General features: G+C 27.5%; 1 protein-coding gene across 1 annotated transcript; it reads left to right on the forward strand.

Annotated features, from left to right (window-relative positions):
- Positions 1–506: 506 nt before the first annotated feature.
- Positions 507–13219, forward strand: LOC122272178 (uncharacterized). Its single transcript, XM_043055477.3, has 3 exons — positions 507–605; positions 9998–10222; positions 12866–13219. The coding sequence occupies exons 2-3, from the start codon at positions 10014–10016 to the stop codon at positions 13056–13058; spliced, it is 402 nt and encodes a 133-aa protein (XP_042911411.1). The 5' UTR covers positions 507–605; positions 9998–10013; the 3' UTR covers positions 13059–13219.
- The last annotated feature ends 498 nt before the right edge of the window (positions 13220–13717 follow it).

A 13717-nucleotide genomic window follows, 5' to 3' on the forward strand; every position in this document is an offset into this window, starting at 1 on the left:
CAGCTGGACGAGCCCATTTTACAAACAAACTAAAAATAAACACATTTACTTCCCATCGTCCCACGTCAAAATCTATAATGAATTTAAATTTGTTCGCTCATCAACATCAAACTCACCATTCATTGAAGATAAAACCGAGAGGTCAAGGAGGTCGCAATCCAAAAAAAGGCTGACCTAACAGCATTTGAGAAGTCAGGTAAACAGCAATTGAAAGTTGACGGATATTTTTTTTTCTTTCCTGTTGAAGAATTTTTCACTTTCTCTTAATAACCGTGGAAGAATAGAGAGATAGGGATAAGAGAGAACAAGAGGATGGGTTCATCAGTGGATCTAAAATTGTGGACATGGTAGTGGGGGGAGGCCAATTCCAGTAAGGAAGTGGGTCATACCCTCTTTAGGGTACTGTGGTGACTTTTCTCCTCCCCCCCTCTCCGTGTTCATTTCTTGTGCTGAGTAATTTTGAGATGAATGGAATATATAAAGAGAAGTGAGAGTGAAATTTTCTGACAGTACACTTTCACTTCTTTCCAAAAGCATTTGATTGCTTTCATCGCTGAAAGGATTGCTTCGTTGAATTTTTTTGATTCATATATTTTTCAACCAAAGTAAGTTCTTCTTAAATATATTTTTAAATCAAAGCTGCAAAAAAAAAACATTTTTTTTAATGCTTATAATAAATTTTATTTGTATTGACCTAGAGTTATTCTTGGTCCGTGAAATTCTTTAAAAAAAATTAAGCAAGAAAAAATAGTTTCAAAATCTAGCAATTTTAGTATCGATTGCTTTCACTTCTTCCAAAAGCATCTGATTGCTTTCGTCGCTGAAAAGATTGATTCGTTAAATTTCGTGATACTTATATTTTTCAACCAAAGTAGGTTCTCGTTAGATATCGTTGTAAATTAAGACTGCAAAAAAAATTTCCTGCTTAAATAAATTTGGTTTGTATTGACTAAAAGTTACTCTTAGTCCGTTAAATTCTTGAAAAAAATTGATGAAAAATAAATGAGAAAAAATATTTTGAAGTCCAGAAATTGTAAGCAATTTTCATTCTTCCAAAAGAATTTCATTGCTAATAAAATTGCTTCGTTGAATTTTTTGTTACATATACTTTTCAACCGAATTAATTTCTTCTTAAAAATTTTAAATCAAAACTGCAAATCTATTTTTTATTTTGTTTTTTGCTTTTCATAAATTCAGTTTGTATAATATTTAGTCAAAGAAATTAATGAAAAAAAAATTTAAATAAATAAATATGTATCAAGTAAAAAAATAATATTCAAGTTAAGTAGTTTTTATAGCCGTAAATGGAATTATAATTATGTAGTTTAATTAATCGTTACTTTAACTTCTTCCAAAAGCATCTGATTGCTTTCATTGTTAAAAGGATAGCTTCGTTTAATTTTTTGCTGCTTTCATTTTTTCTTCGAGACTATTAAAAATTGTAACTAAAAATATTTTACTAAATTTTTTTTTTTATTTCCTTGCTTTTCATTCATTTAGTTAGTATTGCCCTAGAGTTGAAATTCTTAAATAATTTGAAAAATAAATAAATAATAAATAAATAATAAGAGAAAGTGATATTAAAATAAAAACGTTTTAATAACCGTTATTTTCACTTTTTTATAAAGCATCTGATTGCTTTCATCATCGAAAGCATTATGAAAGGATCTCATTGGTGATTTTTTTTTGTTTCATACTTTCTGAAATAAGTTTTTCGTATTTTCTTCTAGACTATTGTAAATTTAAACTGCATTTATTTATAAATTTAGTTTGTATTGACCTAGAGTTAAATTTGTGATCTTGTTATTCTCGAAAAAAAATTGAAAAATGAATGGAAAAGTAAATAAGTTGGTAATATGAAAAAGAAATTTTGATTTAGCAGTTTTAATTACCGTTACTTTCATTTCTTCTTAAAGCATCTGGTTGCTTTCCTCCAAAGCATGTTGAAAGTATAATTTATTGAAATTTTTATGTGCACATTTGCAATCGGTATAAATTTTTTATCGCTTCTTTGAGACCTTTTCTAATTAGAATTGTAAATATTTTTAATTTTCATAAATTTAGTATTGGCCTAATGGTTCGCATAGTCCGGGAAATCTTTTAAACATAAATTTGAAAAGTTTTCAAATTTAAATATAAATTTGACAAAACTAGCAATTAAGATAATAGTTACTTTTTTAATTTTAAAAATAATTAAAAATTTTAAATATTCTTGAGTTAAAAGATTGTAAAATTGTTAAAAATTGCTTTTAATAAATCTATAACTAGATTATTAATTTATTAATAATCTAGTTATTAATAAATAATTTAATTTTTAACTAGAATCAAGTTTAACCTAGTCAAGTCTAACAATCCTCGAAAAAAAAATTCAAATATTAGCAATTGTGTTACTTATTTAGTTTTAGCTACAATTTAATTTTTAAAAATTTATGCTAAGAGAATCTTTAATTTTATAATTTTAGTGGTTATTATGTTGAAAAAATTAATAACCCTGTATGTGCTTTTATTTCTCCACGAAACTAATTATAACGAAAAATTGTTGAATTGCAATTGTTTTTTCAATTAACCAATACCATTTTAGAAAGTCAATTGCAAATCTGCGAACTTGTATCCATTCCTGGGATGATACTTCTACTCTGTAAAAAATTCCAGATGCGTAAAAAGTACCATTCTCTGTACTTTTCTGTAAAAAGTAACTGTTCTTTATGTGCATTATCTGTAAAATCTATTTTCCTATAAAATTCATTTTTACCTTAAAATATAATACCGTAATTTTTACAGAAATATTTAATTAGAGTAATTCAGTGATTTTACGGTAATTATTACAATAAACTACACAATATGTGGTTTTTTTCCGTAACATGCTCTGGTAAAAAAGGATTTCACGGTGAAAGATACCCACATCTGAGGGTCGAACTCTTTTACAGTGTGAGTGGTAATGAATTAACAATTTGCAATATTTTATGTTTTACCTGGGCTTAAACACACCATCTTATGATTATCATGCGTTTTATGCATGTTTAGATTATGTAGGGGTGATTAAAATCATGTTAAATTCAGTTTATAAACTTAAGAATTCAAAAAAAAAGTATTATTTTGATATCACTTTAAACATTGAAATAAAATCTTGCTTAAAATCCGTAGAGCTAGTTTTATTCTCACATTAGGTTTTCAATTCCGTTCAACTCTGATTAGGTTTTCCAATTCTTAAAATTATTATTGAAAACGAATGTCCTTAAAGTCATGTATTAAACTAATAGCTAAAATATTTCATTTACCTTTTCTATCGTTTTTTCGATCGCATTTAACGCTATGCTTTGGGAAGAACAGGGTAGTAATATATTAATTTTGAGTATATTATCAACCCTTAACGTCTAAATATAAATAATAATTATTTTTTAATCAGGGTTCGTTACGATCCTCAAAAAAATTTAAAAGTGGCGTCAGTGCTTTAATAATGATGTAAAAAAATTTCTTTTTATCAGCTTTCACGTTAAAATTCGAAATCTCGTGATTTCGTGGATATGTTTATTTACTCTGAGAAAAAAGTATAACAAAACTACCATAATATGATAAAATTTACCGTGTTTCTGGGTTTCAAGGAATACCAAGAAGCTCGATAATTTTTATCAAAATGCTTTGATAATGATTTCGGTAAAATTAGCAATGAAACATGGTTTCATTGCTAATATGAGATAAAATGTGGTTCATTGCTGCAAACAGTCATAATATGAGATAAAATGTGGTAATTATTTGTAATTTTTTCATGATACCTTAAAGCAGTTTTTCCCAAAGTGTGGTACGCGTACCCCCAAGGGTACGAGAACAGTTTGGTGGGGGTTAACATTCTTATGCGAAGTATCTTGCAAAAAACGGAAATTTCAACAAAAAAAATAGTTTAAAAACAAAGTTAGCCATGAAAATGTAAGATTATATATTTTTCTATTGCTTATTTTTTGCAGGGTTAGCAGTTAATAATTAGTGGTGTCAACTGTCATTTGCGATTTTTAACTTTTGTGCAATTTTTTTATAGTAAAAAATACATTCATTTTTTTATTAGTGGTACACAGCGTTACGAAAAATTTAGAAAGGGTACACAAAAGTCATAAGTCTGAAAAACACTGCTTTAAAGGATGGCATAAAAATCATTTATACGGTTAAATTTACTTTTCAATTCTGCATTTATATTAAATTTTTATTTTTTGTTAAGATAATAAGAACTGGAATTTTGAATTCCAGAATTTCCAGTAGACCGTTACCATATGAACGAAAAAATTCCTAAGCGAATGGTTTAAGTACCGTATATTTTGGTTTCATTAACTAGAATTATGTATATATATTTTTGTTTTTCAAACCAGAAATGTCATTACCATACAGTAATGTTTTTCTACCAGGATTTTTTCTCTGCTCTTAGTAATTTACCAGGATTTTTTTCTCTGTTTAAAAATGTGAAATGCAGTGGCGAATACAAAATTATTAAAATATGTATTTTTCATTAATTTTTCTGCTCCTTTTTTAAGTTTTCTTAAAAAATTCTTTAAGAAATATCTTAAACTGTGCAAACAACTAAAATCAACTTGGCAAATTTTATTTTATTAGCACATTGCACTCGAGAGCTTCGCGTCGGAATCATTTAAATTATTCTTTAATAATAGTCATTATCTGCCACTTATCCATTTGCAAGTTTAAATCTAATGGTAGTTGCTATCAGCTATTTAATCTTTTAAGAGATAGGTGCCAACATATTCTGTCGTTGAGAAAACTTTTTCTCACTTTTTACATTCATGTCTCGCATAAATCTTTTTTTTTTAAGTTAAATTTGGAGTTTTTTTACCTACCATATTAAGTTAATAATTCATGCATACGTATGTGTAAGCAGATAAATTAAACACACTGGGGAACACATTTTTTGTTGAAATTCAAACAAATATTTGATCTTCCCGAATTCGGGAGTGGCGCTCTCAACTCTGCTCGTCTGTACGTCTGTCTTGCTTCCTAAGCTGCAGATTTTTTATCAAAATGACAGTTTTAGTTTATTTTTCGTCGAAATGTACTAGCTTAAACACGTTATATTTAACTTGGAGTTATGCAAAAAAGCGAGCAGGACAGTCAGTGCCCATCATCAGGTCAGGATTAAATCTGTATAGGAACCCATGTCCGGGAATGTCGTTGTACGCGGCTATGGGAACTTCTCTATTATGAACTATTTAGAAGCACACGAACAATAAGGAATTTCAAAATAAGGAAGCACACTTAGCGGCTTGTAATGATTTTTTGGTTTTTTTTAAATGGCATTTTTGACAAAACTATTTTGACTATTTTTTCTGAATGTACAAGTTTAACAAATACATATATATATATAAAAGGGAATCGGATAAATGTTGCGCAAAACTATGGGAGTTAGAGCTCAAGATCATGATTAAAATTGCATAGGATCCAATGCCCGGAAATGCAGTCGTGCGTGACGCTTCCCTTTTACATAGCTAGCAACATGGATAGGAAAAACTCCAGTAAATTTTACGAAGTAATATAAATTTCATGATGATTGTTGCGTAACGTACTAAATATTTTACACATAGAGAATTTTAAGGACTTTTACAATCATCAAAATAGAAAGACCGCAATATTACCCAGTTATGATTGGCATCAAACATGATTGAAATGTTATGTTCACTCATAATTTTGGCTGTTAATAGTCATTTAATTCATCTAAGATAGTTATGAGATTTTTTAAATTAATTTAAGAAGAGAGCTCTGAATAAAAATAAATTGAACATGTCTGAAAAAAAAAGTTTTGAATTGATTTCTATAAATGAGGTTTGCTTTATTATTTATTAGTAATACTTATTTAAATATTCAAGCAATAATCTGTGCAAAAATTTTATTTCAATCAATAGAGATTTTTTTAGGAAACTTACTCAATTTTAGGGAATTTTCTGAAATATACAAAAACCAGGAGTTTTTTTATTAAACCAGTAGACCAGGAGAAACTGGCAAAATCCAGTAGTCTACTGGAAAATCCAGCAAACTACCAGTGCAGCTATGCTTTTATGACCCGTTCAGAAGTAAGCGAAGAAACAATTGAAATACTACGCAGTTTTAATCCTGATTATGTGCCTTAAGTCCCCTAGAAGTTTGTCACATCATATATGCGATTCCCTGTTATATATAACGCTTTTAAACTTGTACATTTTGACAAATAATAGCAAAAATAGTTAGTATTTTATTTGAAAAAAAAATATTAATATTGTAAATTAAAAGAAAATTTTCCTTTCAAAATATTTTAATTAAATATATAGGCATATTTGCAACTTATCACTCAACATTATATATTGTAATAAAATTTCAAAAAATCTTAATTTTCCTGAAAAAAATAAATAACAAAAGTTTCAAAATAAATCTAAAACAGAAATTGGGTAACGAATAGTGTGATCACATAAAAAGAACTTCTTTTTTATAAATGAAAAAGAAGTTGACCTGTATTTTCTAAATTAAAAACCAGACAACTAATTTATTATAAAATTAAAATATATACATATTTAAGTGCACGCCATATATTTTACTTTTCAGATTCCTGCTTTAATTTAAATTTTTAATGAAACAGATTTCTTAAAAAAATTCCTTGTTTGAAATTTAATTAAAAGAAACAAAAATAATCTAAAGAACACGTCTTTCGAGGAAATATATTTCGAAATTTCAAAATTTTAACCTAAATATCTTAATGAACACGAAGATTTAATCTCTTATTGTATTAGTTGATTTATTATACTGGCAAAGTAAGTGAATGTTCTATTTTAAAAAGTCCTCTTTTAAAATTAAATTTTTTGAAAAGAATTCACTCTTTCACATTCAAGAAAGAAATTTTATTGAAGTTCCGCGAATAAGTTTAAATCGTTAGGTTTAAAAAGTAACCATTATTTTATTTCTTTTATTCCAATTTTCTAACTAACTTAACTTTAATAACTTAATGTGCTTTTGTATTTTAGATTTTTATTTATAAAGAACGCGTTGATTTTGTAGGGATAAGCGTTTTAAATATATGCTAAGAAAGAAATATTAATTTAATGTTAAAAAAGAAATGATGATTAAATGTTAAAAAAGAAATGTTATGTTAATTTATTTAAAGAAAGAAATTTCATTCTAAATTTCTCATTTCTGTTAATCAAAGACCATTATTTCATGTGCTAAGATAAGTCTTTGAGTTAAAAAAAATTGGAATATGGATATATTTCCTTTGAAAAAATAACCCATAGTTTTGGTCGCAAATATCAATGCTTGCTCCATTTTTGTCCCCATATTTTAAAATTTTTAATACTTGTAGAAACCTTGTACTTCTTATTGGAAAAGATTAACAGCTGGTATTAAAAATATTTAATTTTACCGAGACTTTTAGAAGAGTAACGCATTCGTAACATATGTATATTAACAGTTATAACATGCATATTATGGAATTTAATTTAGTTTATTGGTATAACATAAATTTGCAGGCTTGTGCGCTCAATTAAGGCTTATAAATCTTTGTCAAGCAGAAGTGAAGATGGCGCAATACTGAGAGGAACAGCACGAAACAGGGTAGTAGCGGGATTCGAACCCGTTATCTCCACGGCGTTTGGCGGGTGATACCGCTCGATAAAGGAGGACCCTGTATATTATTAGAGAACTTTGCAAATAAATGTATAGATTACATTTTTTTGTAGTTATTGTGATTGACTGTTAACTTCAGAGGAAAAAAGGTACTTAAATAAACACGTATTTAATATTGATACCAAGATGCAACAAAACAATTATCAAAATATGAATGGCCTATAAGAACTTTGCAGTAAGACATAAGTTAATTTAATTTTATTTTAAAAAATTAAAAAAATTTTTCTTAAAATGTTATACAATTTTTTGACATTTATGGATAACTAGTGGCTCTGTAAAAAGTCGTCAAAAGTCACTCTATAAAAGTAGTCAAAAGTCACTCTGTAAAAGTCGTCAAAAGTCACTCTGTAAAAGTAGTCAAAAGTCACTCTGTAAAAGTCGCCAAAATTCACTCTGTAAAAGTAGTCAATCGAAACAGGTTAAAACAAACAAAAATTTCTCTCTTTTTTTTTTAAATTTCAGGTTATACTTATTACATTACGATTTTAGATTTAAATATATATCCTTCATAATGGTAATGTCTAGTAACAGTTATAATTGCACAGTTGAATTTTAAAAGAAGTGGAGTAAATAGTGATTATTTCTTTGCCATCAGTTTAAGTTCAAAAAATCATTTAACGTGAATATCAAACCAAAACGTAAATCCAAAGTGATTTTAAAAGCATTATAATAACTAACATCAACTGTTATAAACAGCAAAAAAATTTAATTAAATGAAATTAAATATAAATAAATAAATAAAAATTTCACATGTGATTGATATACTATGTTACTGGTTATGACTATGGTCTTTTAAAATTTCATCTCACAGTTTTGTTTAAAGACCTTCAAAATCCAACTTTTCAGATTTATATCTTTATGAATTTTCATTAGAATTAAAATATTCCGAATTGAAAATATTGAAATTTATAAAAGTATCGAATTTAACCAGAGTTTGAGAAATAGTTTGAAACTTATCATCGTCATCATAAATATTCTAGCATATTTAAAGTTAATCCTTCAAATCATTAAGATTGCATCGTATTGTTCGCAATATTATTCTGTACGCTGTACCTGCAAAGCAAATTGCATACAACATTCTGATTGAAGAGGGAAAAGAAAAATATCTCTTAACATCGATTTTAAAGAATTAATTTGAATACAAAATAATGAGGTTTTTTATTAGCCATTAAAATTTCAATTCGACTTACTAATTATGATTTTAATGAAGTGTGCTAATTAAAACGAGTCTCAAAAATAGTCATTTTCCTTGTCAATCACTAGTGATTACTGTACTAAAAATAAATTTATGTTGATTTGCTAAGATAATAGATTTTCTTAGCTGAGTAAGGTTCTTTTTAAATACATGCAATCTTAAATGTGTCAAATCTTCCATCTAAATGCAAAGAAATATAATAAATTTTTATTGACAGTTGAAATATGTCGGTAGTTCTACTGACCAAAATATTGCCTTTACACTGACATATATACTGACATTGACAGGAGTTTTCTGACAGTTCCACTTCCATTGATCGATATATGAAAGATTAAAAAACTCTAAATGAGTTCTCCAGTCATTTCTTTTTCGTTTTATTACCACTTGCTCAACCTGAATCGAAAAGTAATCATATATATATATATATATATATATAATCATATATATATATATATATATATATATATATATATATATATATATATATATATATATATATATATATATATATATATATATATATATATATATATATATATATATATATATATATATATATATATATATATATATATATATATATATATATATATATATATATATATATATATATATATATATATATATATATATATATATATATATATATATATATATATATATTCATTTGATAGATAATATAGAGATAAAAGATTAATCAAAAGAGAAAAAGAAGGGTTATTAAAAGAAAATATTTTTAAACAATATTTTCAAAAAAATGAAAAAAATATGTATATTAAGAAGCCGAGAAGCAAAAACAGAATGAAAAAATATAATCTTCATTAGCTCGCACGATTATTTCCGCAAAAATGAGTCTTTCCTAATATTGTATCTATATAGCCAAAGCAAAATAAAGGAATGCAATAGTGTGAGGAGCACTCAAAAAAATTTAAATGAAAATAGAGCACATTAAGCGAAAAATATATACGAAATGGCACATGTTAACCAAAAAATAGAGAATGTAGAACAAAACACAAAACGAAATCTATACAGCGAGTAGCGAATTGAAATGAGTTAAAAATAAATAGTGGTTAAAAAGTTAAAAATATAGAGATATTATAGAAAAATATAGAGATAGAGACATATTTTCAAATATAAAAATTTTTCTTTCTATTGCAGGCTTTAATCATCTACAATGAAGCCTAGGATTGTATGTGTTTGTGTCGCTTTCTTGTTCTTGACAGCTCTTCTAAGCCAAGAAGTTCACGCTGGCCATAAGAATATGAAAAAACTACTTGCCGCAGGATTAATCGCCAAAGCTCTAAAACCAAGGTTTATTCCTCTGCCAATTCCTATTCCATTCAAACTAAAAATTAAAAAAGGAGAAAAAATTGTTCCATACCCGTAAGTATTTTTTTAATTTATGTGTTACACTATAACGCATGCAGAGAAATGTTCTTTTTTTTTCTCCAAATAATAACATTTTTATCAAATCAAAATTTTTATAAAAATCTAATTTATGAAAAATTTTATAAAAATTTATCTACCAACTTCTGTTTTCAGCCGGATTTCTCAAAATTTTCATTGTGACAGTAAATTTTACATTTCAATATTTGATTATTAGTAAGTTGATTTGAAGTGATTTTGTCAACTACTTTACATTCTCTACCACTTAATAAAATCTTTTGCATAAAATGGAACAGACGATATTCCCACTCGTGTAGATATTTAGTTCTCTGGAAAACTATATTTCTTATTTTGCATTGCGAATGTGTCAATTTGAGCAGTTAAAAGAAAGTAATGATTCTTATTATTGTTACAATATGGACAATATTTGATTATTAGTAAGCTTGATTTGAAGTGATTTTATCAACTACTTTACATTCTCTACCACTTAATAAAATCTTTTGCATAAAATAGAACAGACGATATTCCCACTCGTGTAGATATTTAGTTCTCTGGAAAACTATATTTCTTATTTTGCATTGCGAATATGTCAATATGAGCAGTTAAAAGAAAGTAATGATTCTTATTATTGTTACAATATGGACAATATTTGATTATTAGTAAGCTTGATTTGAAGTGATTTTATCAACTACTTTACATTCTCTACCACTTAATAAAATCTTTTGCATAAAATAGAACAGACGATATTCCCACTCGTGTAGATATTTAGTTCTCTGGAAAACTATATTTCTTATTTTGCATTGCGAATATGTCAATATGAGCAGTTAAAAGAAAGTAATGATTCTTATTATTGTTACAATATGGACAATATTTGATTATTAGTAAGCTTGATTTGAAGTGATTTTATCAACTACTTTACATTCTCTACCACTTAATAAAATCTTTTGCATAAAATAGAACAGACGATATTTCCACTCGTGTAAATATTTAGTTCTCTGGAAAACTATACTTCTTGTTTTTCATTGCGAATATGTCAATATAGCAGTTAAAAGAACGTTATGATTCTTATTATTATTACTGTTGGAAAAAAAATCGAAGCTCTCTGAATAATAACGCCCACTTATCTCGAATTTTGAGGTATGCGTATGACAGTTTTCTCCTGTCATCTATAATTCATACGCTGAATCCCTAAAATAATTGGGATATGCTAAATAATCTACTTTTAAAATGTGTTCGAAATGCAAATGAACTTATTCTTAATCTTTTTCATTACATTTATCTCACGATAAATTTTTGGATCTGTTATTTTTGTTCTGATCGTCTCAACTACCAACTGCTCTGCCTTCTGTAAGACATTTTAACAGAAAATAATTAAAAAAACTGCTGAAGAAAGTGAGCAGAATTTGTTTAACCCTGAACCAAAAATTCATTAGAAAATAATTATCAGAATCGTGTGCTCGTCTAGAATGAAGCGATCAGATTTGTCCTATTATTTTTAAAAATTTAAAGCGGTTTATAAAAAAAACGTATAGTTTAAGAGTTAGAACATAATGGTTTGCATAATTAGAGATTTTGCATAGTAGCCGTAACACTAATCTTTTTTCTTCTTTTCATCGATACTGCTATTAGTATGGAAATTTTCACACATGCGCTGTGAAGCGCAAATAGCGTTATCGTTTGCGTAAAGGATAATGCTTTTTTCTTTTGGCAAAAAAAAGTGGCAAACAGTTTTCCCCCAACCATCCCTGAAAGGTTAAACAAATTAGGCTTATAGTCTGTCTATGGATAGAACTCCCCTCGCCATTCGTCTGGAGGAATGGTGGCGACTATGGGTGGCTATGAGAGGCCACCTATTTTATGTTTTGGGCTCTGGTTGGTGAGAGAACGAGAGAAGATACCCTCTTTGACATGTGCTATTTTTTTATTTCAATAGCAGCAAAAAGCTTTAGACTTTGTGGCGAGAAGAGTCCTATCTATGGACTAACTACATCTGAATTGCTATTTTGCTATCACTTTAAATTTAGTGGCAAGTTAGGAGTTCCAGATAGCGTCTATATATTTAATTTTCCCATTAAAATATTGTTTGTTTCTCAAAATATATGTGTTTGATTTAGTTAGTACGTTTTACTCTATTTGAATGTGAGATATTTTTAAAAACGAATTTTTTGAAAAAGAATTTTTCAAAAAATCGTTTTTTTTTTTTTTTCGATATAGGATATTAAAATTATTCGTCTTAAAAACTTCTTGAGCTTATAAAATATATAAATAACAGTCTACAAGTTGCAAGCGCTCAAAAACAGATACCCATTTTCAAGACTTTTGATTATATATGTGTTTGATTTAGTTTGTACGTTCAATACTCTATTTGAATGTGTGATATTTTCAAAAAAGAACTTTTTTAAAAATCGTCTGTTTTTTTCCGATAAAAGATATTAAAATTGTTTGATTAAAAACTTCATGAGCTTCAAAATTATATAAATAGGAAATAACAGTCGACATGTTGCAAGCGCTCAAAAACAAGTACCCATTTTCAAGACTTTCGATGTTAAAATTGGTGTTGTCTTTTTTTAAATTTTTTATAAGTAAGTAGATTTCGAATTATGCATTTATGTTACTTATAACATTATTATTCATTTACAGAGTAAAATCTTATGGCGGTGGTGGTGGATATGGTGGAGGAATGGGTGGTGGATATGGTATGGACATGGGAGGCTATGGTATGGACATGGGTGGATATGGAGGAGGCATGATGGGAGGTGGATATGGAGGAGGAATGATGGGAGGTGGATATGGAGGCGGCATGATGGGAGGTATGATGGGTGGTTACGATTGATTGCCAAAATAAATAGTACATTCATCTCCTCTATAGCTCAGTTATGCCTCATCATGAAAAATTCATCATAAATTCATCAAAGTGCAAAGACTGTATATAAATATTCATATCATTGTGATCCAATTGTACATATGTTTGTATGGAATAAAGATGTTTTATTTAAGATAGTTGATCTTTTTCTATTATTAATGTAAATACATGGTGTTCCTTAATAACCACCATTAAAACAACAGCGTCATTTCTTTATTATTTCTAGGATAGAGTTTTTTTCAATCGAAAAAAAAAGATATCACTATTTAGGAAATTTTTTTATGAGGCATTGATATTCAATTGAAATAGCAAATAGCATTTTTAAGATAAAAATAGTTATCTGTTAATGATCATTAATGTCAGCATTTAAAAGAAGATTTAAAAAAATATATATTTTAAAATACGTAACACAATAATTATATCATGCGGATATTTCCGTATTGATACCTGTTTACGCCAACTAAACTCCCATCGCCAAGTGCTAAAGGGTTTTCGAACATGCTTGTGAAAATTTTGCTACCTCTGCCGGTTGTCGCGACTTTTTTGGCGCATGTAAAGATACGACAATCTTCTTAATCTTAGCATTTATTTTGACGAAGCTTAACTTTCATTTATACTATAATAAATAC

Source organism: Parasteatoda tepidariorum, chromosome 2 (assembly GCF_982258835.1).
Source record: "Parasteatoda tepidariorum strain Cologne lab strain chromosome 2, Ptep-v5.0, whole genome shotgun sequence".
Lineage (NCBI taxonomy): Eukaryota > Metazoa > Arthropoda > Arachnida > Araneae > Theridiidae > Parasteatoda > Parasteatoda tepidariorum.

What these genes read in the sequence shown, in the direction of transcription:
- LOC122272178 (XM_043055477.3), top strand. Translation starts at nt 10,014, where the DNA reads ATGAAGCCTAGGATTGTATGTGTTTGTGTCGCTTTCTTGTTCTTGACA. An exon ending in GAAAAAATTGTTCCATACCC is followed by an intron (nt 10,223 to 12,865) that starts GTAAGTATTTTT and finishes ATTCATTTACAG; the next exon opens with AGTAAAATCTTATGGCGGTG.